This window comes from Mobula hypostoma, chromosome 4, assembly GCF_963921235.1.
Source record: "Mobula hypostoma chromosome 4, sMobHyp1.1, whole genome shotgun sequence".
NCBI lineage: Eukaryota > Metazoa > Chordata > Chondrichthyes > Myliobatiformes > Myliobatidae > Mobula > Mobula hypostoma.
Genome location: NC_086100.1, coordinates 32,327,783 through 32,354,407, shown reverse-complemented (window position 1 = coordinate 32,354,407; position 26,625 = coordinate 32,327,783). Strand labels below are relative to the sequence as shown.

The 26,625-nt window shown below is 40.1% G+C and overlaps 1 protein-coding gene across 16 annotated transcripts in view; it reads right to left on the bottom strand.

Annotated features, from left to right (window-relative positions):
* dlg1b (discs large MAGUK scaffold protein 1b) overlaps positions 1-26,625 on the bottom strand; it is a 489,566-nt gene that overhangs the window by 162,719 nt on the left and 300,222 nt on the right. For all 16 annotated transcript variants that reach the window (XM_063045530.1, XM_063045518.1, XM_063045519.1 and 13 more), the window contains 4 exons: positions 21,663-21,713; positions 14,704-14,828; positions 11,781-11,950; positions 5,674-5,810 (listed from right to left, as the gene is read on the bottom strand). In XM_063045530.1, coding sequence (XP_062901600.1) covers positions 5,674-5,810; positions 11,781-11,950; positions 14,704-14,828; positions 21,663-21,713 — 483 coding nt within the window. The remainder of the gene's footprint in view (positions 1-5,673; positions 5,811-11,780; positions 11,951-14,703; positions 14,829-21,662; positions 21,714-26,625) is intronic.

The following is a 26,625-nucleotide window of genomic DNA, read 5'->3' as shown; positions in this document are numbered from 1 at the left end:
GAGAGTTCTGTCACTATGTACAGAGACGGATTCATTTTCGACGTTGTGGAAATGAAGAGATATTGGGTTAATCAAGAAAAGAGGCAATGAGGCAAAAGATCAAATAGAGCAAGAACAAGTGGCCAAAGCTCTGAACCCTTTTAACCTCAATAACTTTGGTATAAACAGGAGCAAATACATCACTGCCTTTTCTGAAGTCAATGGTGAGTTCTTTTGTCTTGTTGACTTCGAGGGAAAGGTTGTTGTCATGACACATTGTCCCTTAAGTTCGCAGTCGCTAACCTGCACTCTAACTCATTGTTATTTCAAATGTGGCCCACCACAGTGGCATCACCCGCAAAGTTGTAGATGAAGTTAGAGCAGAATCTTGCCATGTGGTATGAGTGTACAGGGAGTGGAGTGGGGGGCGGTGGGGGGAAGGACACAACCTTCTGGATCACCACTGTTTAGAATAATCGTGGGGGAGTTGGTACTGCCTAACCTTACTGATCCCAGTCTATTTGTCAGAGAGTCAAAGATTCAGTTGCAGGAGGCATTAACTCCCAGGGTCTGAAGTCGATATGTTTGCTTGGAATAGTATTAAGGCAGAACTGTAGTCAATAAGCAACAGTGTGATGCAAGTGTCTTTACTGTCTAGATGCTGTAGTGATGAGTGTAGGGCCAGGGAGATGGCATCGACCACAGACCTGCTTCAGCGGTAGGCAAATTGCAATGGATTAACTGTGTTTGGAAAGCTGAAGTTGATGCATGCCATGACCAGCCTCTCGAAGGATTTCATTATGATATATGTTAAGAGTCACTGGGTAGTAGTCATTGACACCTTATCTTGTTTTATTAACAATTAACAACTTTTTTTTGGCTCACTACTGGAGTGTTTTATGAATAGATGTTGGAAAAGATTGAATAGAGGGCAACAGAGAATAAGGTACCCTCAGAATACAGAACTACCTTCCCACTCACTGATCCTTAGCAAGTGAAGTAGAATTCCCCCCCACTTATTCTTTCTTGCAATAGATACATCCCAAAGAAGAAGTATTCTAAAGGCAAGATGAGGCAACCGTGGCTGGCAAGGGAAGTCAGAAATGCAAAAGAGGGGGCATACAATAGAGCAAAAATTAGTGGGAAGTTAGAGGATTGGGAAGCTTTTAAAAACCATTTCCCTGGACCTATACTCATCACTAGAGCTAGCTAATATCAAAAGGGATACCAGAAGTTCTTTTTGGATATATAAAGAGTAAAAGAGAGATGAGAGTAAATATCGGACCGCTGGAAAATGACACTGGAGAGGTACTAATGGGGGGCAGATGTACTGAGCAAGTATTTTGCAACAATCTTCACTGTGGAGGACAACATCATTGTGCTGGAAGTTTGAGAGTATCGGGGGCAGAAGTGAGTGAAGATTGAATTTCTTCAGAGAAGCTGCTTGGGAAGCTGAAAGGCTTGAAGGTAGCTAAGTCACATGGACCAGGCAGACTACACCTGGGGTTCTTAAAGAGGTAGGTGAAGAGATTGTGGAGGTTTTAGTAATGATCTTTCAAGAATCACTAGATTCTCGCATGGCTTCAGACTAGAAAATTGCAGTATCACTCCACTCTTCAAGAAGGGAGGGAGGCAGAAGAAAGGAAATTATAGGCCAGTGAGCCAGACCTCAGTGGTTGGGAAGGTGTTGGAGTCGATTGTTAAGGATGAGGTTTCAGTGTACTTGGAGGCACATGAGAAAATACACTAAAGTCAACATGGTTTCCTTAAGGGAAAATCTTGCCTGACAAATCTGTTGGAATTATTTGAGGAAATAACAAGCACGATAGACAAAGGAGAATTGGTGGATGTTGTGTACTTGAATTTTCAAAATGCCTTTGACAAGGTGCTGCAGATGAGGCTGCTTCACGGGACAACAGCACATGGTATTACAGGAAAGATACTAGCATGGATAGAGCATTGACTGATTGGCAGGAGGCAAAGTGTGGGAATCAAGGAAAGCTTTTCTGACAGGCTGCCAGTGACTGGTGATGTTGTGCAGGGGTAGGTGATGGGACTGATTCTTTTCGCATTGTATGTCAATGATTCAGATGACAGGATTGAAGGCTTTGTGGACAAGTTTTCAGACAATATGAAGAGAGGTGGAGGGGCAGGTAGTTTTGAAAACGTAGAGAGACTACAGAAGGACTTGGACAGACTAGTAGAATAGGCAAAGAAGTGGCAGATGGAATATAGTGTCAGGAAGTGTACTGTCATGCACTTTGGTAGAAGGAATAAAAACATAGAATGTTTTCTAAAGAGGGAGCAAATTTAAAAACCTGAGGTGCAAAGGGACATGGGAGTCCTTGCATAAGATTCCTTCAAGGTTAACTTGCAGGTTGTGTTGTTAATGAGGAAGAGAAATGCAAAAAATATATATAAAATGCAATGCAAATTCTTTTCAAGAAGACTAGAATATAACATCAAGGATGTAATGCTGAGGCTTTATAAGGCACTGCTGAGGCCTCACTTGGAGTATTGTGAGCAGTTTTGGGCCCTGAGTAATCCAAGAAAGGATATGCTGACACTGGAGAGGGTTCAAAGTAAGTTCACAAGACTGATTCCAGGATTGTAAAGCTTATCGTAGGAGGAGTGCTTGATGACACTGAATATTTAATACACTTGCTGGAATTTAGGAACAATGAAGGGGGAAACTCATTGAAATCTATCGAATGTTGAAAGGCCGAGAGAGTATGTTTCCTACGGTGGGGGAGTCTAGGTCCAGAGGGCAAAACCTCAGAATAATGTCCATTTAGAACAGAGCTGTGGAGGAATGAGCCAGAGGGTGTTGAATCTGTGGAACTCATTGCTACAGGTGGCTGTGGAGGCCAAGTCATTCGGTGTATTTAAGGAGGAGGTTGATAGATTCTTGATAAGTCAGGGCGTGAAAGGTTATGGGGAGAAGGTAGGAGAATGGGGTTGAGAAGGAAATTGATCAGCCATGTTCAACTGGTGGAGTAGACTTGATGGGCCCAATGGACTAACGCTGTTCTTTTGTCTTATGGTAATCATCTGAGGCAGAGTGAAATAAAAGTCAGTACTTTTTATTGGTTCCAGTGCTCTTTCCCCAGCTATTTTCCAACACCCTAAGATAGATGGGCCAATTATACAACAAATATCACTTAACTTTTTTTAACTTCTGAGAAAGAGCAGAGTGTAACCTGAAGCAGTAAATTGGATGGTCAAAATCCTAATAAATCAGATGCATAAGCACTTTGAGGGAATACTGGATTTATTGGTTCCATCAGTCTAGTGCAAAAGCAAGCAATGCAATGATATAAATTGCCCGATAGCCATGCCAAATGGATCTTAAACAATATGAATCACCCAGAGAATTCATAGAAACAATGTCTGATACATTGATTAGGTTCCATCCAGTATTACCAGTTCAATTCAAAATCCTCAATAAAAGAAATTACATTTCACATCCAATCTACTTTGCAAACATGGAGAAACAAGATATAATCATTATCTGAAGGAAATTACAATTACATTTCTTACAATTGGAAAATATTATTGTCCAATCTATAATGAGTGAAATAATGGTGCCATTCTTCCATTAATACTCCAGACCCAAAAGGATGTGGTGGCAGCTAGCTCAAGGTGAACCATTGATCACATCATCCAAAAATCAAATTTTCCTTTAGGACAGTCAAAAATGATCATTCCGCTAGCTGCTAGTGATGGACACAATTTCCTCTGGGGAAATCACACATCAATTATGTGAGCTGCACACTCCCTTTTGATCTATATTCGAGAAAGCAGATAGTAATTCTCCTTTCCTGTATAACACAAATAACTTATAATTAAAAATAGCTACTTATTGACAGGTACTTTGATCTGAATTGTGTTGACTAATAGCAGGTTACCATGATCTGTGCCTCAGTGTGTGCAAGACAGAATCTGAGACATAAATGCTGGCTTAACTGACTTTCACTCCACTATTTGACTGTCTGATGAAGCCAGCAACTAAGGACAAGTGCTGGAAGCAGATTGTACCCAGCCATCAGTTTTACACCAGGGAAGGTTAGCATGTCAATACCCTGATCCTTTCAGTCAGATCCTCAAACCCATGGAAAATAAGACAAGTTAAAAGGACTCAGCAGAATCTATGAAAAGAGAAATTTAGTTAACATTTCATTTCAGAGATCCTTTGTTAGAACTGGGAAACAGAGAAACTGTGTTAGTTTCAGTTGTAAAGAATGTGGGGAAGAGATGACTGAACAAAGGGAATGTCTCTGAAATCAAATGAATAAATGTGGTAGGTGGAGGCAGATTATGTTTTTGGGCTAAAGGTTGTGAGAAGAACTATTGCAGAACATGCTCAGCCAGCAGACTGCACCAATGGAGAAGGACTGTGTCATCCATCTACAATTTTGACTGCCATAAATGACCAGTTCTGATAAAGACAGCCTTAAAAAGTTACAGAAGAAATGAGTGGCTTCACTAGGTCTCTGTATCAGAACTATTTTCATTCATTACCCATCTCTTTGACTCAGTTTTTATCTCTCTGCTGTGGAGCCCAGCTTGTTTAGCTTCTCCCATACCGTTGCTATTAGCAACATTTAAGATAAACAAAGCATTATCCGCCCTTAACTGCCAGACTTACACCTAGGTCACTCTATCAGAGATATTCCCTCCACCTTCTCTGCAACCAAAACTAAAATATTTTCTCTTTCCCAGGCCTGACCAATGGCTGCTTTCATGAAACATTAACAATTTCTCTTTCCGCACATGCTGAGTGACTATCATAGTGTTTCTTGCATTTTTTTTTGTTTTTTTTTATTTTAGATTTAGAGCATTTGTCTTTTTGTTTATGTTCATGTGTGGGCAAGTCCTTCGTTATTCACTATATTAATGTGCTTTCCAAAGAAGTACCTGAATCAATTAAAAACATCGCTTGCATGATTGTGTCATGGGCCCAGACAGTGGGCTGTGTCAAAGACGATCTTTGAGTTACAGTGGCATAGCAGTTGGCATGGCACCGTGTTCAATTCCCGTCACTTTCTGTGAGGAGTTTGTATGTTCTCCCAGTGACCACATGGCATTCCTCCAAATGTTTCAGCTTCCTCCCGCTTTCCAAAGACATATGGGTTTAATAATCTGTGAGCATGCTATGTTGCCAACAGAAGCATAGAGATAGTTATAGGCTTCCCCAACACATCTTTAACTATGTTGCTCATTGATGTGAACGACACATTTCACTCTATGTTTCGATGTTCATGTGATAAATAAAGCTAATTTTTAATCTGGTCTTTGTACTTCACACGACTTTAAAGCTGGTAGTCAAAAATGCCTTATGGCGCATCATAAAAAAAATTGATGGTCTTTGATTTGGACCCATTTTGAACGAATCTGAAATACAAGTATAGATACCTGCCAAGTTGTATCCAATTGTTCTTTTCCCAGAGCTGTACAGTTGTTCAATTTATGTTTTTAGAAGAAAATGTTTCCATGTTCAGAAAAATTGTTCATTTTCCTTTCGGCTTACACAAACTGGTTGTAACATGTTAACGCAATTGCTTAACAAGAAGCAGAACATTCAGTCATTCCATGACCTAAGCAGTTGAACAACCTCTCACCTGACTCAACCTTGTAAAGTTTTACAAATTGAATTGTGTTTACGATTGACATAGAAAATACACTGAAACTTACTGCCAGAATTTTGTCGCCTATCTGCAACCGGCCGTCTTTATGTGCTGCCCCTCCTTCAATGATTTTGGTTACATAGATGCTATTATCTCCAGGAATGTGTTGGTTTCCTACCCCTCCAGCTATACTGAAACCAAGACCTATAGGGGAATAAAATAAGAAAAGACAATTCATATTTCAATTCATACAAATATTTTTGTTCAGGTGGGTGGTGGGGGTGTGAAGAGAAGTTATTCAAGCAGTCACAAGGTATTTGCTAGGCCAGTATGGCACAATTACATATTCTATGAGCTGAACATTTCCAGAGCAATGGTGACAAATATAATTGCAAATACATCATTTCTTCATCACTTTCCATTTTTACTTTCATTGGCACTAATTCCACATTATATTACTAAATACAACATGTTTTCTGACAAGTTCTTTGGGAGGGAAGTGCTGCTTAATGATGAGTGTTGATATCTCAATATAATGCAATGTAAGAAAAAATAGAATCAGAATTATACAGCCAACCTAGTCTGCACCAACCACCCACTTAAACACATCCCACTATTTATTCCACCCACAATCCCATCAACTTGAACCACCATTACAGATAAAACACAGAAGAAACCAAGAGTGTAGCACATGAACAAGCCTGTGGTATCTGTGCCGATTAAACCAATATGTTAAATTAAACTAATCCCTTCTGTCTCCACATGATTTGATATCCCTCAATTCCCTGTACAGTACATACATGTGCCTACCTAAAGGCCTGAAACATCAGCATGGTAACTCCTTACACCACACTCTGGCAGCACATTTCAGGCACAAAGTCACACTTTCACTCAATGGCCACCTTGTCAGGTACACCAGCTCCTTAAAGCAAATATCTAATCAAGCAATCATGTGCCAGCAACTCAATGCATAAAAGCACGCACACATGGTCAAAAGATTCTGTTGTTGTTCAGACCAAACATCAGAATGGGTTAGAAATGTGACTTTGACCGTGGAATGATTTGTTGGGACACGATTACATATTCTATGTGCTGAACATTTCCAGAGTAGTAGTGACAAATATATTTGTATGGACATCACTTCCTCATTACTTTCCATTTTTACTTTCTTTGACACTAATGTCACATTCTGAAATTAATAAATACAAAATGTTTCTTACAAGCTTACTTTCATTGGTGGTTTGAGTATCTCAGAAACTTGGGATTTCCACACAGAATAGAGTGTGGAGCAGTGGTTCCCAACCTGTGGTCCACAGACTCGTTGCTTAATGGCATTGGTCCATGGCATAAAAAAGGGTTGGCAACCCCTGCTCTCAAGAACACAGAGAATGGTGCGAGAAAGCAAAAAAAAAATCCAGTGACTGGCAGTTCTGAGAGCAAAAATGCCTTGTTAATGAGAGGAGAATAGTCACACCAATTCAAGATGACAAGCAGGCAACAGTAACTTAATTAACCGCATGCTGCAGTAGTGGTGTGTACATATGAGCATCTCTGAATGCACAACACATTAAACCTTGAAGATAATGGGCGACAGCAGCAGAAGACTGTGAACATACACTCAGTGGACACTTTATTAGGTACAGGAGGGTATGTACATGTGTGTGTGTGTGTGTGTGTTCTCTAATAATTTTATGTATTGCACTTGTACTGCTGCCGCAAGTAGGGGACCATGCACGATTCTGATTTGATGGAGACGGACGTGAGAGTACGAAGGAACATCTGGAAAACTTCTGAAATGCCCGCTTCGCTGCCGCTGCTACTGTGTGGTAACCGGAATCTCCGGAGCAGAAGGCCCCGAAATCCTCGGCTTTGCTTGTTTCAGCGGTCAGGGCTAGGTCAAAGGCGCTCGGCAGAGGATGGCGCTCGGGAGGCTGTATCGGAAGGGCTGGTCAGAGGCTCAAAGTTTTCGGACAGATGGACTCAGTGTCGGCTGTGGTCAGCTGCTTCCAAGGCATTGGCAAGTTGACAGTGCCAGGAGGTTTATGGCAGGGAGTTTCTCCCTTTTGCCGCCGCTATCAGGGACTCAGGAGTTGATCGACTCGGGGACTTTTGAGACTTCTTTTACCATGCCCATGGTTTGTTCTTCATCAAATTATGGTGTTGCTTTGCACTGCTGTAACTATATGCTATAATTATGCGGTTCTGTCAGTGTTAGTCTTTGGTTTGTCCTGTTTTCTGTGATATCACTCTGGAAAAACATTGTTATCATTTCTTAATGCATGTATGCATTTCTAAATGACAATAAAAGAGGACTGAATGTTCTCATAATCTAAATAAAACAAATTTCATGACATACGTGAGTGGTGATAGACCTGATTCAGATACGGGTCTCTATAGTGGACCGAGTGGAAAGGGGCATGGAGAGGGAAGTCATGGTTGAAGAAAGAGCAAGAAGGAGGGCGGAGGGAGATATTCTGTAATTAACAATAAACCAATTGTTTGGAATCAATGACCTTGCCTGGTGTCTCAGGGCTGGGTGTGTTTGCACCCATGCTATCCCCCACCCCTGGTGCTTCTTCTCTGTCATATACCCACACCCCTCCTGCAGTGCTCTACCCTCATCATTCCCAACATCCTTTGCCCCTGCCACCTAAAGTCCAGGTAGACGATGACTATCATCCTGCCCTCTTGAAGAGGTGACCAACTTTGTGAGACATGATTTCTTATGCACAACACCATGCTATCCCAAATTAGTCCTTCAAAGTTCAAAGTAAATTTTATTATCAGAGTACAGGTATGTCACCACATACAACCCTGAAATTCTTTTTCCTGTGGGCATACTTAGCAAATCTATAGAACAGTAACTGTAAATAGGATCAATGGACAACAAACTGCAAATGCAAATATAAATAAATAGCAATAAATAACGAAAGCATGAAATAAAAAGACAGAGTCCTTAAAGTGTCCCATGATCACTGGTTGTGGGAGCAGAAGTGGAATGAGTGTAGTTATCCCCTTTTGTTCAAGAGCCTGATGGTTGAGGGGTAGTAACTGATCTCGAACCTGGTGGTGTGAGTCCTGAGGCAGTTGTATCTTCTACCTGATGGCAGAAGCAGGAAAACAACATAGCCTGGGTGGTGAGGATCTTTGATGACGGATGCTGCTTTTCTATGACAACATTTCATGTAAATGTGCTCAGTAGTTGGGAGGGTTTTACCCGTGATGTATTGGGCCGAAACCACTACCTTTCATAAGATTTTCTACTCAAAGTCTTTGGCGTTCCCATACCGGGCTGTAATGCAGCCAGTCAGCATACTTCCCACCACACATCTAGAGAAGTTTGCCAAGGTTTTTGATGACATGCCAAATCTCTGCAGACTCCTGAGGAACAGAGGGGCAGTCGTGCTTTCTTTGCAATTACGTCCATATGATGTGTCCAGGACGGGTCCTCTGACATAGTAACACCCAGGAATTCAAAGTTACTGATTCTCTCCAACTCTGATCCTCCAATGAGTACTGACTCATGGACCTCTGGTTTCCCTCTCCTTGGCCTTGCTGATATTGAGTGAGAGGTTGTTGTTATTGCACGACTCAGCCAAATTTTCAATCTCCCTCCTGTATGACGATTCCTCACCACCCTTGATATAGCCCACAACAGTGGTGTCATCAGTCTTTGCAATTGGAAATAAATCCTGTCTCTCTGAATCCCTTTGAATGCCACCATCAGCACAAGGCTCAGTGGCCTGCACTTCTCTGGCTTACCCATGCTGCCCTTCTTAAATAACTCCTTTGTTTCCTTCCCCATCTGCCCTGAACACATTCATCTATGTATAGTACTTTCCCATCGCCAAACTTTAAATTCTACTATTGGGCGATTAATATTCGTTATTTAAAATTTTGGACATGGAATTGGGATATAGCTCCAAGTCCACAATGGGTTAATCTTGAATGTAATTCTGTTTCAGGATTTTCATTGGGTTCTATTTTAGGGATCCCACTTCCTTTTGACTTTTCTAAACTGGACAAATAAATGGATAACCCAATAGTTAAATATACTCTTCGAATATGGTTTCAGTTTCGAAAATTTTTTGGACTGAATCAATTTATTCTAACTAGCCCTATTATATCCAACTTTCTTTTTCAACCTTCTTTTTTGAATCAAGCATATCTGGTCTGGAAAACAAACGGTATAATACGTTTTTCTGATTTATTTTCAGATAATTGTTTTATGTCTTTTGAACAATTATCTAATAAATATAACTTACCTAGATCACATTTTTTTTTAGATATTTACAGATTAGAAACTTTTTAAATACTGCTCTTACTACCTTTCCGATTTCATATTCCACTGATATATTGGAAAAAATTTTGTATTTAAAGCTTTTTCTGAAAGGTTCTATAGCAATTATTTATAATATGATAAGGAAAATAAATCCAGATGTTTCCAATACAGTTAAGAACTTAAGCTTACCTTACCTACAGAGAAATGGCAAAAACTTTTTCAATTAGTTAACTCTTCCTCTGTTTGTGCTAAACATGCGTTGATACAGTTTAAAGTTGTACATAGGGCTTATATGTCTAAGGATAAATTAGCTTGTTATTACTCTCATATAAACCTTATATGTGATAGATGTCATTCTGAGATAGCTTCATTAACTCATATGTTTTGGTCTTGCCCTTTATTGAAGAAATATTGGGACGATATTTTTGATATTATTTCCACTGTCTTGAATATTGATTTACAACCTCATCCTATTACTGCCATTTTTGGTTTACCAATGATAGAAAAACAACATTTGACCTCTTCAGTTTGTCGGACGATTGCTTTTGTTACTTTAATGGCTAGAAGATCTATACTATTGAATTGGAAAGAGATTAATCCTCCTACTACATTTCATTGGTTTTCTCAAACTATATCTTGTTTAAATCTAGAAAAAATTAGAAGTGTCATTTTTGACCCATCTATTAAATTTGATGAGACTTGGAGACCATTTATTCAATACTTCCACATGATGTAATTTGACCCTTGCCAAATCTATTTTGTGATTTCAATATATTGGGAGAGGAGCGGAAGTGGTGACACTATTGGTTCTATCTGAGGTATTAAGATAGTCCTTTCTTTTTTTTTCCTTAGTTTTCCTTAGTTTGGGTAGATTAGTTTTTTTTAGGAGATTTTTTTTTCTTTTTCTGTTTGTTTTTATGATATTTTTATATTTTATGTATACTCCTTACATATTTTGTTGCTAATCTGTGTGATTTTGGGATGTTTCTAACTATGTGTTACTTGACTGTAAACTTCAATAATTATTATCAATTAATATAATCCCAATTACTATGTGCTTACTTTTTGTAATGTGTTTGATGTTGAAACTAATAAAAAGATTGAAAAAGAAAGAAAAAGAAGTACTTTCCCAGTGGTACCAAATTTTGAAGCCCATCAGCCTTATTGGTTGCACTCCGCATTCCAACTCTGAACTTGCCTGCCTTGACGCCTCAGTCTCGGTTCACCTGATACTGTGAACTTCCTACAGTAGTACATTCAATACCCTCAGCACTTTGTGCACTTTATTCTCTGGTGGTACCAATCAAAATGTCAATCAAATTGATAGATCCAAGCCTGCAATCCACACTTATTTTTTGCATAGAGATATGAAGGGATAGTTGAAAAGGAAAAGTGAGTGACATTGCAGTACGGATTTTCCATTACTGAAGTGAATGGCCTTCTTTTATTCATGTTCCCAATCTCCTTTGAACCAATTCTCAGTCTGAGTTTATCATGGCAACCTTGTAGCATGTCAGCAGTCACCTTGCGTTTCATGTCTTGAACAATATCTTCCCTGAATCTTCACATTTTGAGGACACAAACCTGGACTCTACAACCAACTCAGATGTATTAAGCTGATTATCTGTTGTTAAATGGTCAGGACACCTCTTAGGGCCTCATCAGAATTGTACGATGCATTTACTCACATTACAGATTCCACATCTGTGAGAATCTACAGTGCACTGCTGTAACTCTGCAGATTCATGGATATATTTGGGAAATTACTTCAGAGGAAAGGGGGAAAATGAACTAGAACTAATTGATGAACAACAACTTTAACAGGTGCAGGTAGTGAAAAATTAATTTAACAGCTTTTTACATTTTCTTTTGATTGTATATGTATAACCTACCTTTTGGCCCTTTAACTAGTTTTATCTCTAAGATTTTCTCCGTGACTGGTTTCCTTCTTCGCACGTATAATCGTACAATCGATCCAGCCTCTTTTAAAGCTTCTACCGCTTTGCTGTGTGTTACTTCTCTTACATCTACATCATTTACTCGAAGGATGCAATCATTCACCCTAGAATTAAAAAGACAGACACTGAAACAAACTGCAAGCTAAACAGAATTTAAAGACAGTTGTGAATAAAGCTTTAACAACTGGTTACTCTTGCAAGATGATTCATGACTTAGAAAGAAATAGTGAAGAACTAAATAATGAAAGGGAAAGAAGAGGAGAGGACAATTAATGGGTGTGGTTGAAAAATGAAAAGAAGAAACAAGGAATACTGAAATATTACGGAGAAATTCAGCATTGCGACTAAATTTTTTGTCATAAAGCACCCACTGACAGATGAGCAATTGCTGGAAGTTTAGAATAATTCACAGGGATTTTTCTGGGGATGCATTTTAGCTAATTGTGAACTTTTCCAAGTTTTGAACAATTTTCTATACTTCAATAGCATGACTTCTTGGTAAATAAGCCAATAAGAGTACATTAATCTGATTGGGGAAACAAATTCAGAGAATCAAATCTGTCTTTGCCAGCAGCACAAACTGGGCTGCTTACACATAATGTGTTTTGTTTTAATACCATGCTGATTTTCTTTGTCCATCAATAAGGATCAATATAAATCATGAAGCATGGATGGACGGACAAGTCATGGGAAGTGGAAAGACAGGCAGAGAAGTCTTTAATAAGGCTTCAGAAAAAAAGAGTATAAAAGAGGCTGAAAAATCGATAAAAATTGGTCTGACTTCAACAACAGTATTATGTGCAGTTTACATCACTTCAATATCGGAGGAATATGAATGCATTAGGGAATCCAAGCAAAGGCAGAAGGGAGATAGCTGGTATAAAAATGTGGAGAATAATGGCTATTTTCCCTCTCTTTCGGTCTACATGAAGGTTCTCAACCTGAAATATCAATTGTCCATTTACTATACCTCCATAGATCCTGCCTGACCAGCTGATTTCCTCCATTGTCTTGTGTTGCTTCAGATTCCATCATCTGCTTTCTCTTGTCTCAAATGTTCTGCATTGAGCTTTGTCATATTGCCACACAGAATTTTGGAATCATTGTTCGTCCTTACACTGCCATTAAAGTTCAAACTTTAATGGGAATAAATAACAAAACGAGAATGCTATTCTTTTGGTAAAAGTAGGCAGTTCCATCTTTAATGTGTCAAATATGAAACAGCACAGTTGAAAAGGTGCAAGAATTAAACAGCTTGATCATTTGGAAACTGGATCATTTATGTCCAAGCAGTACATGAAACAATGAGAGAATATATTGAATACTGATATTTGTCATCCATTCTCATTTACACTGGGTTATGATATATATCATCCAAATTCTGGGTTTTATCTTGTGATGGAAACGTTTCAAACTGTTATAATTATATTGAGCTGTGAACTTCATCTGTAGGACCTTAGAGAAAATATCTGAAAATCTTCTTAACATGGAACAGAAAATGTGAGATGAAACTGAGGCATCCTCCTAAAATCAAGGGGTGACTTCTATATTTAGTCCAAAATCCTAGAGATTGGGAGATGAACAATTTCAATTGCATTGGTGTTTATAAAATATTGTCATAGATTTAATCAGACAGGAAGGAGTCTGGAGGGAGGTGAGAATTTAAGCAGGAAGCTTACAGGGACTACTTGTGCCATTTATTGCTATTGTGCTATTTCCTCTCTTTTGTATTTAATACATTTTTAATGTCTTCAATTAGATTATCCCTCAATTTGCTATTCTGAAAAGGAGCAGAAACTGCCCTCATCATTTAAATCATTAAAGTGTGCTATAATTCTGATGAAAACACAAGAGACTGCAGATGCTGGAGTCTGGAGCGACAAGCAGTCTGCTGGAAAAACTCAGCAGGATCTGTGGAAAGGAAAGAATTGTTAGTGTTTCAGATCGAAACCTTGCATCAGGCACTTCTGATGCAGTGTTTCCACCCAACATGTCGACAATCCCTTCGCTTTCATAGATCCTGCTTGACTCGCCGAGCTGCGACTGCAGATTGCATAGTTCCAGTGACTCCCTTCTGCACTGATACCAAGAATATCTGCCCTGACAAGCTATGCTCAAAGCTGGACGCTATGCAGCAAATAAGATCTGATAAAGACTCCACACAACTAAACCTCAACTTCCGCACCCTAATATTCCTATTCATGTTAAAAGAGAATTTTATTCTGTAGCAACACCAAAGACAACGGTGGTCCCACTGGTGCTGTTCAGTTTGGTCAGACCGCAGGCAGTTTTATACACACAGACATGATAAATAATGCAACATAATATACAACATTCTTCAGCCAAGGTATCTCTTTTGTCCAACAGAGGCTGCACATAATATATAGACAGTGTTTACTCATTTCTCAGACTAAATTGGTCCCCAAGATGAAATGTGATTGCGAAGGCTGTTTTCAAATTCACAGCCTGCAAAAATTGATTCTCTATGCTGTAATACAGAAGTCTTCTGAATACTCCTAATAATACGCTTTTTTTTAATTTGAAAAAGGGTCATTAAAATTGAAGTGAGGAAATACATCTGTGCACTCCTTATGAACAATGCAACCCCTGTTGTTGAAATTGTTCACATATTCAATTATGCTCTTGTATTAATTATGAATTCTAGTGGGTATATTTACTGTTAAAATCATTGATATTTGAAGTTTTTAAGTCTGCTATAAAGCATGAAGGCTACATCTCACCAATAGCTGGGCAATCTGGTGGTAAGATTTTCGGACACCCATAATGCAATCTCAAGAATACACTTGACTGAATGAATGTTCACTTTGCAAACAGCCATGCGCCCAATGAGACTTACCGCAGTCTTCCGTCCTGTGCAGCTGCACCTCCTGCAATGATTTTTGTAATGAATATACTTGGATCATCACCAATATGTGGATTATCGGTGCCACCTGCAATGCTGAATCCGAGGCCAGAATTTCCCTGAACAAGAGCAAACACAGAAAATAGAGGATAAAAATTGTGTGCTGAACACATGGGACAAAACTAGACCACAAGACACAGGAGCAGAATTAAGCCATTCAGCCCAGAGTCTGCTCTGCTATTTCATATGGCTGATTTATTATCATTCTAAACACTATCCTACTGCCTTCACCCTGTAACCTTTAATGTCATCAATAATCAAGAACCAATCAACCTCCACTTTTAATATATCCAATAACTTGGCCTCCACAGACCTCTGTGGCAATGAATTCCACAGATTCAGGATCCTCTGGTTAAAGAAATTCCTCCACATTTCTGTTCTAAAGGGGCGTTCTTCTATTTTGAGGCTGTGCCCTTTGGTCATAGACTCCTCCACTACAGGAAACATTTCCTCCACGCCAACTCTATCCTTGCCTTTCAGTATTCGGTAAGTTTCAATGACATCCTCCCCTCATTCTCTTAAACCTCAGCAAATACAGACCACAAAGCTAGTCAGTGAAGGTTTCATTTTCACATTACTTAAAAAAAAAACACAAAATGTTAGAAATATCAAACAGCTGAAGGAGCAGCTGTGGATAGTGAAACTGCTAAGATTTCAGGCCAAGTGATCTTCTAACCAGCTAGTCGATGTGTGGTTCCAAAGAAAGGCCTTCAATTAAAATCATAATTCTCTCTCCACAAAGCATGTTATGCTATTCGTTGACTGCTTTATAATTTTGGTAAAGGAGGTTGTTATGTTTTATAACTTCAAAACATTAAAATAATTCAAATGAAACATGGAAGTTCAAAAAGATAACTCAAATGTTACTTAAATATTAAATACCCAACAGAGGCAAACTACAGAATTGACCAAGATGGAGTACACGTGCTCTGAATCAGAATATAATGCCTAGGCATTACCAACATTAGTAGAGTTGTGGACAGTGTAAAGGACGATCAAAGAATACAGCGGGATATAGATCACTTACAGATGTGGGCAGAGAAGTGGCAGATGGAGTTTAATCTGGGTGTTGCACTTTCGGAAATAAAGTAAAAAGGAAAACGTGATACCATTAATAGTATTGAGGTACAGAGCGTTCTTGGGGTCCAAGTCCATTGTTCACTGAAAGTGGCTTCGCAAGTGGGTAAGGTGGTAAAGGTAGCATATAGCATTCTTGCCTTCATTGGTAGAGGTTGAGTACACGAGTAAGGAAGTTATGCTGCAGCTAAATAAAACCTTGGTCAGGCCACACTTGTATTGCATGCAGTTCCTTTCGTCTCATTTTAGGAAAGATGTGGAAGCTTTGGAGAAGGTGCAGCCTGGATTAACTGGTAAGAAATAAAGAAAAACTAGACAAACTTCTCCCTAGAGTGTCGGGGCTGAGGAGAGACCTAAAAAAAGGTTTTTAAAATGATGTGAGGCATAGGTAGGTTACAGTCAGAATCTTCTCCCCACAGAAGAACTATCAAACACCGGAGGACATGCTTTCAAGGACAGAGGGGAAAATTTAAAGACAACATGTGGAGCACACAGAGATATGTACACAGAACAGGTTACCAGGGGCAATAGTGGAAACAGACAATTTGTTGAAGTTTAATTGGCTTTTAGATTCAGATATGAAGGGAATGGAGGGATACGGATGATGCACAGGAGAAGGACATTCAGTATAAATTAGCATCAAGATCGGCACAATATCGTGGGTCAAATGGTCTGCTGAGCGCTATACTGCTCTATGTTGTACATAATTAGGCTTTCCTCTCTCATAGAAAAGGTAGTTAGTTCTGCATTAGAGGTCATGCCACAGTTAATTACATTGTTACATTCTGCAACAGTGAACAAATGCCCCACGTCTGAATCCAAATATTTGACATAAAACTGCAAATAAATTATTCTGAGGTGTCAATAAAAAGTATTAACTCAGACCAATGAAATCACTATTTATTTTGCAGCTGGCCATAAGCAAACATTATTATTAATGCAAAGTGAAAATAAAAATTTAGTCACAAAATGGCTCATTTCATATTCATCTCAAATGTCAAATGGTTCACATTTAATTATGTGGGATTATAAAACACAATGTACATTCTGTATTGCATGTTAAGAAAAAAATAATATTCTCTTCAGCAGACAGTTCCATTGGAAACAGTAAAAATATTAAATTTTCCATGAGTCAGGAATGGCAGGGATTGCCACTAGAGTTTGCTTGGCCAAAATCTAGTTCATGGTTCAACCAATGCTCTAATGCAACATGCAGGATAAGAATTCACTTAAAATCATAACCTTACTTGTTACCTAAGGTACTTTGTAAACCACATCAAGAATGATTTGTATTTGATAATAAACTGCTCTACACAGCAAGCTCCATACCAAAGCCAACATTTGAATCACTGTTGTGATAATTTTGGAACTGTCTGAATTTGCCCACTGGAATAATGGGTGCAACATATATAAAAGCTGCTGGTGAACGCAGCAGGCCAAGGCTCCAACTGTCTGAGGCGGAGCACTCTGTCCTCAGTAAGGGCCGCACCTTTGTCCCCCTTCACCCATACCTCAGTGAGTTCCGCATTCGCCATGACACTGAACTCTTCTTCCGCAGGCTCTGTCTTCGAGCCTACTTCTTTGGCAAGGACTCTCCCATCTCCACCGACGACCCCTTCTCCCGTCTTCAACCCTCCTCCTCTTCATGGACACCCCGCTCTGGTCTTCTGCCTGCTCTGGATCTCTTTATTGCTAACTGCCGACGGGACATCAACCGTCTCAACTTCACTGCACCTTGTTCCCATTCCAACCTCACTCCTTCAGAACACTCTGCTCTCCACTCCCTCCGCACCAATCCTAACCTTACCATAAAACCCGCCGATAAGGGGGGTGCTGTTGTAGTCTGGCGTACTGACCTCTACCTTGCTGAGGCACAGCAACAACTCGCGGATACCTCCTCTTTACCCCTTGATCATGACCCCACTAAGCAGCACCAGGCCATTGTCTCCCACACCATCACCAACTTTATCCGCTCAGGGGACCTCCTATCCACTGCTACCAACCTTATAGTTCCCACACCCCGCACTTCCCGTTTCTACCTCCTACCCAAGATCCACAAAGCTGCCTGTCCAGGTAGACCCATTGTCTCAGCTTGCTCCTGCCCCACCAAACTCATTTCTGCATACCTCGACACTGTTTTATCCCCCCTTGTTCAATCCCTTCCTATGTTTGTGACACTTCTCATGCTCTGAAATTTTTTGATGATTTTAAGTTCCCTGGCCCCCACCGCTTTATTTTCACCATGGATGTCCAGTCCCTATATACCTCCATCCTCCACCCAGAAGGTCTCAAAGCTCTCTGCTTCTCTTTGGATTCTAGACCTAACCAGTTCCCCTCTACCACCACTCTGCTCCGTCTAGTGGAATTAGTCCTTATTCTTAATAATTTCTCCTTTGGCTCCTCCCACTTCCTCCAAACTAAAGGTGTAGCCATGGGCACTCGTATGGGTCCCAGCTATGCCAGCCTTTTTGTTGGCTTTGTGGAACAATCTATCTTCCAAACCTATAGTGGTATCTGTCCCCCACTTTTCCTTTGCTACATCGACGACTGTACTGGCACTGCTTCCTGCACGCATGCTGAGCTCGTTGACTACATTAACTTTGCCTCCAACTGTCACCCTGCCCTCGAGTTTACCTGGTCCATTTCCAACACCTCCCTCCCCTTTCTAGATCTTTCTGTCTCTGTCTCTGGAGACAGCTTATCTACTGACGTCTACTATAAGCCTACTGACTCTCACAGCTACCTGGACTATTCCTCTTCTCACCCTGTCTCTTGCAAAAATGCTATCCCCTTCTTGCAATTCCTCCGTCTCCGCCGCATCTGCTCTCAGGATGAGGCTTTTCATTCCAGGACGAAGAAGATGTCTTCCTTTTTTTTAAAGAAAAGGGCTTTCCTTCCTCCACCATCAACTCTGCTCTCAAACGCATCTCTCCCACTTCACGCACATCTACTCTCACCCCATCCTCCCACCATCCCACTAGGAATAGGGTTCCCCTTGTCCTCACATACCACCCCATCAGCCTCCGGGTCCAACATATAGTTCTCCGTAACTTCCACCACCCCTAACAGGATTCCACCACTAAGCACATCTTTCCCTCCCTCCCCCCTGCTTTCTGCAGGGATCGCTCCCTACACGACTCCCTTGTCCATTCGTCCCCCCCATCCCTCCCCACCGATCTCCCTCCTGGTACTTATCCTTGTAAGCAGAACAAGTGCTACACATGCCCCTATACTTCCTCACTCACTACCATTCAGGGCCCCAGACAGTCCTTCCAGATGAGGCGACACTTCACCTGTGAGTCGGCTGGGGTGATGTAATGCGTCTGGTGCTCCTGATCGGCCTTCTATATATTGGCGAGACCCAATGCAGGCCGGGAGACCGTTTCGTTGAACACCTACGCTCTGTCCACCAGAGAAAGCAGGATCTCCCAGTGGCCACACATTTTAATTCCACATCCCATTCCCATTCTGCCATGCCTATCCACGACCTCCTCTACTGTCAAGATGAAGCTACACTCAGGTTGGAGGAACAACACCTTATATTCCGTCTGGGTAGCCTCCAACCTGATGGCGTGAACATTGACTTCTCTAACTTCCATTAATGCTCCACCTCCTCCTCGTACCTCATCCATTATTTTTGTTTTTATATATATATATTCTTTTTCTCCCTCTGTCCCTCTCACTACACTCCTTGCCCATCTTCTGGCCTTCTCCCTCGCCCTTTCTTTCTCCCGAGGCCTCCCGTCCCATGATCCTCTCATATCCCTTTTGCCAATCAACTGTCCAGCTCTTGGCTCCATCCCTCTGCCTCCTGTCTTCTCCTATCATTTCGGATCTCCCTCCCTCCCCCTCCCACTTTCACATCTCTTACTAGCTCTTCTTTCAGTTAGTTCTGATGAAGGGTCTCAGCCCAAAACGTTGACTGTACCTCTTCCTAGAGATGCTGCGTTCACCAGCGACTTTTATGTGTGTTGCTTGAAATTCCAGCATCTGGAGATTTCCTCGTGTTTGCGGGAATAATGGGTGATTAGTTTTGTTAGACGTTTCTTCAGAAGCTCTACCATTCCTGTCTTGAACATCCATGCAATTATTGCCAATCCATCATGCTAATTCACTGAACTACTTTTCATGGGGAGAAGACTAATACAGCAAACTCCCTCAGCTGTTTTTATATACCTGAATTGAGAACATTAGCTCAGTGAAAAATATCTGCATAAGATTCAGCTCCTCTGTGGTTAAGCGTATGCACAATGAAGCATTTTCCCATGAAATAAACAGATGTTTGACAGTTTGATGGGAATATTTAGCAGATTTATAGTTAGAAGTGGCTTAAAGTAACAGCTTGGATAAAGACAAGCACTTTGGTTCAAATCCTACAATAAATCAGCAAGGATCTTCCCCAAAATACAGAATGAAATGTTTCATACTGAAATAACTCTTGCTGAGGCAATTTACTTGACTACAATTTGACTGGATATTTGACAGAAATGACTCAATGTACAAATTGATATGGAACTGCCAGAGTGGAGAATTAGGAATTCTTTTTTTTTGCCAATGCAGTTAAAAATGAATAATTAATGACGACCAACGAACAAAAGCAGCAACAGGGTCTTTCTACAGGGGCACAATGAGAGCATCCCGACTGGCTGCACCACAAGCTCAAACTGGGCATGACACCTGATGATGATGACCTCCCTTCATCGCAGGATTCTGCAGAGAATGGTGCAGACAGCCCAGCACATCTGCAGTTCTGAACTTCCCATGATTCAGGACAATTGCAAAGACAGGTATGAAAAAAGGGCCCGAAGGACCATTGGGCACCTGAGTTACCCCAACAACAATCTAGTCCAGCTGCTGGTACCATCCAGGAAATGGTACAGCAGCATAAAAGCCAGGACCAACAGGCTCCGGGACAGCTTCTTCCATTAGGCCATCAGACTGATTAGCTCATTTATTATAAATTACTATGATTGCACACTGCACATTTAGATGGAGACATAACGTAAAGATGTTTACTCCTCATGTATGTGAAGGATGTAGGAAATAAAGTCAATTCAATTCAATTCAATTCAATTCACAAGTCCTGGAAAAAGGACAGGTGAATAAGCATCTTATATGAAAATAATCTTTCAAGTTAGAATAATCATGTGGATGTGTCACAGTAGGGAAATAGGGTCTCAAAACACCTTAAACAACATAATAAATATCATTTGTACATTTGCATGACAACTTTTCTTGTTAGGAAAATAGAAAGGGGCTGTTTTGTCTATTATATAATTAAAGCTGTTGAAAGATTTTCCGGTAATTAAAGAACGATTCTAGGCGCTCAATGTAATATCAGGTACTAATCCCTTGGTACAAAGTTCACATATCAGTTAGACAAAGCAAAGCAAAATTCTGCAATCAATCTGTTAACCAAACTCAAAGCTGCATTAGAAAATTGAATCTCCTGTTGCATAAATCAAGCATATCCAGCAAATAACTGGTTCCATGAAATACTACATCACGTACCAGCAGATTTTATACGTTTCACATTTCGTTCTCAAATTCTAAATAGTTTACAACTACGATGGTTCCAACCCTACTCGAAGTTGTAAATAGACTAGTAATTGCTGTGCCCTTAATGCTCACATGAATAACTGTTCAGCTATGGTGCATCACGCTGAGTTACCAGTGGAAGCTTGCTTCAAAATGCGTTTGAATGAGATTATCAAAGAAAAAGAAATACATTTCTTTAAGACCCAAATTCAGTGAATTTTAATGAAAACTCCTGACATCTGAAAATATCCAATTATGAAAGATAATACAGCTCTTACCCTTTCCAGCGTGATTTCCTCATATTCATAGTCTGTATCAGTACCATTGACCTGCAAAAGTCCCAAAAATGCAAGTAAATTGTGATGTCAGGTGAAACAGTTAGATCATATTAAGAGAATCTTAAAAGGCTTCACATTACAGTTTGATGGGTCAGAACTGTCATCATGGTTTTGGTAACTTGATGCCTCATTTGGTGAACACTTTGTAGTCATAAGAGATAAAATGAACTTTTGAACTGGACTACATTTTCAATCTAGGGATTTTATACCTTCAATATTTTAAATTGAAGATAATAAATATGGCAGTTGATAAAACACACTGCTTAACCCTGTGCAACTCCCATACATACTGTACACCTTACTGCAGACATTCATGATCCACTAATCTGAAAGCATACTCATACTGATTGTACCTAATGAAAGTCACATTTGCAATTTTTTTCCATAGTGCAAATATATTAGATTTTATGCCATTAAAAAAGGAATCAGTAAAGTGATGAATTGCATTGTGGCCTTATTACATTTAATGTAGCAGAGAAAACATTAGCACATTAACATAGTTTACAGTTTAGTCAGTGCATTTGATATAGCACAACTTCAATTGTTGTTAACCAGCTGCAAACTGGAAAAGCTAAATTCATTAGGGTGTAGAAATTGATACTTAGAGACCACACAATTGGCTGAAGGGAAAAACCAAAACCTGAAGTGGTCCATAAAATAGAAAGTGTGAAATCTAAGTAAATGAAGAACGATAAATGAAGGAGAAACTGTCATGCCAAAACACAAACAGCATCTTTCCTGAAACTGACTGGATACTGGTGTAAATATTGATAGAACAGGGAAGCAACAGTGATACATGGGCAGCAGAGAGAGCGGCAAGCAAACTATTTTATTATAGACATAGGGGACATTGGCTATATCCTCAACAGATTTGAAAAATTACCAGACTAAGGGTGATGCTAGCATGGTTAAAGATTGGCTTCTAAAAGACAGAAACAGTAGCACCCTACCCAACTCTGTCTTTATCACCCATGTTACTTGGTGGTTAAATGTAAGGCAGTATAGTTGTTAGGTCAGATGAGGATGAGGTGAGATTTGATCAAGGGTGGCATAGCAGTGTAGTGTTTAGCACAATGCTTTACAGTACCAGCGAACTAGGTTCAATTCCAGCAACCGCCTGTAAGGAGTTTGTATATTTTCCCCGTGATCATGTGTGTTTCCTCTGGGTGCCCTGGTTTCCTCCCACAATCCAAAGATGTACCAGTTGGTAGGTTAATTGGTCATCCAGGGTTAAATTGGGGGATCGCTGGCCAGCGAGGCTTGAAGGACCTATTCCACGCTGCGTCTCGATAAATAAATAAATCAATATGATAAGCCTAGACAAGACAGGAAAGCAGCTTTTTCCCTTAGATGAATAAAAAAGGCATGGAATTAGTTGAACAGTTAGAGAAAGAGTAAGGGAAAATGTACCCCAGTCAGAAAATAATTGGGGTCTGGAACTCATTGCCTGAAACCCTGCAAGGCAAAAAGCATCATCATATCTAAAGACCGTTTGGACGTGCAGTTAAAACATTCTTATTGTCATTGTACCAGACCTACTGAATGGAGAGCTCTTTTTTGACTAGCACAAACAAGAAAGGCCAAAAGGTGTTTGGTCCTCCAGTTTCTATGATTCATTCAATTATTTTAAGCATTCTCCAAGATGTAAACACAGCTTTGCAGAATATTTACACAAATGAAATGCTTTGGCAGGTCATAAAAATGATATCTCAACACATGACATGAGGGAAGTGCTCAGTGCCATATGCTGTTGTTTGAACTGACAGCAAAATCGAATGAAGGCAGAGGTTTTCACTCAGATCGATGGGAAAAGTGAATACAAGGTTGTTTGAATACACTGCATATCTGTAGGGAGACAACCAGGAATCTTGCCTGGTGTCTCATTATAGAATGGGATAAAGCATGCAAATTAAATAGCGGAAATGAAAAAAGGTGCAACCAGTTAAATCAATATTGACATCAATCATGCATATGCAGAAACACACTCTTTGCCCAACCAGTCTGCCCTAACTATCTATCACCATTTTCATACTAATCCCAACTATATGCTCCCCACACTCCTGTTAACACTCCCTCTCCCCCAGACTCTGCCATTCACTTGCATACGAGAGGCCAATAAGCTTGCACGTCCATGATCTGAGAAAGGAAACCGGAATCTGGAGGAAACACATGCAGTCACATGGAGGATGTACAAACTCCACTCAGACAGGACCCAAGTTCAGCACTGAACACAGGTTGCTGGGGCTGGGAGCTTCAGTCACCTCAGGAAAGTTTGAAGTCTACAGAACAAAAACCATCCTATTTGTTAGCCTCAGAGTTATAATCATACAACTCTCACAGGTTTCCAAGTTTCAAGAACAATATGGGGAACCAAAGTAAGAATTATAAATAAAATATATATTTGAAACAGTTACTTTGGGGCAGAGTGGAAACAACAGATATACCAGCTGGTTGAGTGGTGTCGAAGCAACGTCCTTTCACTCAACGTCAGTAAAACCAAGGAACTGATTGCGGACTTCAGAAAGGGCAAGATGAGGGAACACACACCAGTCCTCATCAAGTGATCAGAAGTGGAAAGAATGAACAGTTTCAAGTTTCTGGGTGTCAACATCTCTGAGGATCAATTGTGGGTGAACATATTGATGCAAAGAAGGGACGGCAGCTGTTATATTTTATTGGGAGCTTGAGGACACTTGGTATGTCACCAAAGACTCTCACAAATTTCTACAGATATACAGTACTATGGAGAGCATTCTAATTGGTTGCATCATTGTCTGGTGTCGATGGGCCACTGTACAGAATTAGAAACTCAGCCAGCTCCATTGTGGGCATGAGCCTCCCCAGCATCCAGGACTTCTTCAAGAGGTAATGCCTCAAAAAAGGTAGCATCTGACATTAAGGACCCCCATCACCCAGACCAAGCCCCAATCCCATTGCTACCATCAAGGAGGTGGTACACGAACCTGAAGACACACGCTCAGTAGCTTCTTCCCCACCGCCATCAGATTTCTGGATGGACAATGAACCGATATACTTTTTTTCCTGTTTTGCTCTTTTTATATACTACTTATTTAATTTAGTTATACATATTTTTGATTGTAATTCATTTTTTATGTATTGCAATATACTGCTGCCACAGAACAACATAGTTCATGAACATATTTCAATGATATTAAACCTGATTCTGATTTAATAGCATCCGGTAAACAAGTGCAAGACACTAACCAATATGAAGTAGTACAAATGAGGAAATTATTGAAGTATGAAGTTAAGGATCAAAAGACATCTTTTATAATTCAACTATTGCAACATCTCAATAAAGGGATTTTTACAGTGGAATTTTTTTATGTCATGGTAATGATTAAACTTCAGAATGTATCAGCTAAGAATGCATTACCAGCTAAGCCATCTTTAAGGATACTATTCTTTCAGAAACAAAGAGTAGCCACAACAGACAAATGCAAAAAATTTAGGTCACCCACATCAAACCACAACAGGATGTCAGTATATTCCCCCTTGGATGCACAGTTGCAAGAAAAAGTGAACCCTTGCAATTACCTGGTTTTCTGGATTAATTACTCATAATCTTCATCTAAGTCACAATAATAGACAAACATAATCTGACTAAATTAATAACACAGACAATTGTCTTTTCATGTCTTTATTGAACACATTGTTTAATCATTCAGAGTCCAAGCTGGAAAAAGTACATGAACCTCTGTATTTAATAACTGGCAGAAACTTCTTTAGCAGCAATAACCTCCATCAAATGTCTCCTGTAGCTGCTGATCAGACTTGCACAGCAGCGAGGAGGAATCTTGGAACATTGCTTCATACAGAACTGTTTCAGATCATCAGTATTTCTGTGATATCTTGCATGAACATCCCTCTTCAGGTCATGCCACAGTATCTCAATGGGTTAAGGTCTTAGACTCTGACTTGGCCATTCCAAAACATGAATTTTCTTCTTTTTAACCATTCTGTTGATTTACTCGTCTTTTGGATCATTGTTTTGTTGTATCACCCAATTCCTATTAAGCTTCAGGTAATGGACCACTATCTTGACATTCTCCTGTAAAATACCTTGATACAATTTTGAATTCATTGTTCCCTCAATGATTGAAAGCTACCCAGGCCCTGTGGCAGCAAAGCAGCCTCACACCATGATGCTCCTTCCATCATGCTTCACAATTGGGTTAATGTTTTGGTGTTGGTGTGCGGTGCCCTTTTGCCTCCAAACACAGCAATAATGCATTTCCACCAGAAAGTTTAATTTTTGTCTCATCTCTTCACAGAACATTGACCCAGAAGTATTGTGGAACATCCAGGTGGTCTTTTTCAAACTTGAGACATGCAACAACATTTTTGTTTTTGGAGAGCAGTGGTTTCCTCCATGGTGTCCTTCCATGAACACCATTCTTGTTCAACGTTTTTCTTATAGTGGGCACATGAGCAGAGACTTCAGCAAGTTCTGGAGATTTCTGCAGGTCTTTTGCTGTTACCCTTGGATTCTTTTTCACCTCCTTCAGCATTGCATGTTGTGCACTTCGCAGAGCGCCCATTCTTAAGGAGAGTATCAGCAGTAATGAACTTCCTCCATTTGTACACAAATTTCTCCTCTTGTGGATTGATGAACACTTGGGTCTTTCGAAGTGCTTTTGTCGGCTTTTCCAGCATCATGCATCCCTATCAATTCTTCTTCTAAGGTTCTTTGAAAGTTGTTTTCATCAAGGCATGGTGCACATAAATTGATCTTTGTTGAGAAGAGCAGGCTCTGTCAGTAACCTGACTTTGTGTGCCATTTTTATAGGGCAGGGCACCTCTACATCCAAGCTCACCTCATTGATTGGAACACCTGACTACAAATAGCTTTTGTAGAAGGTATTGCCACATACTTTTTTGG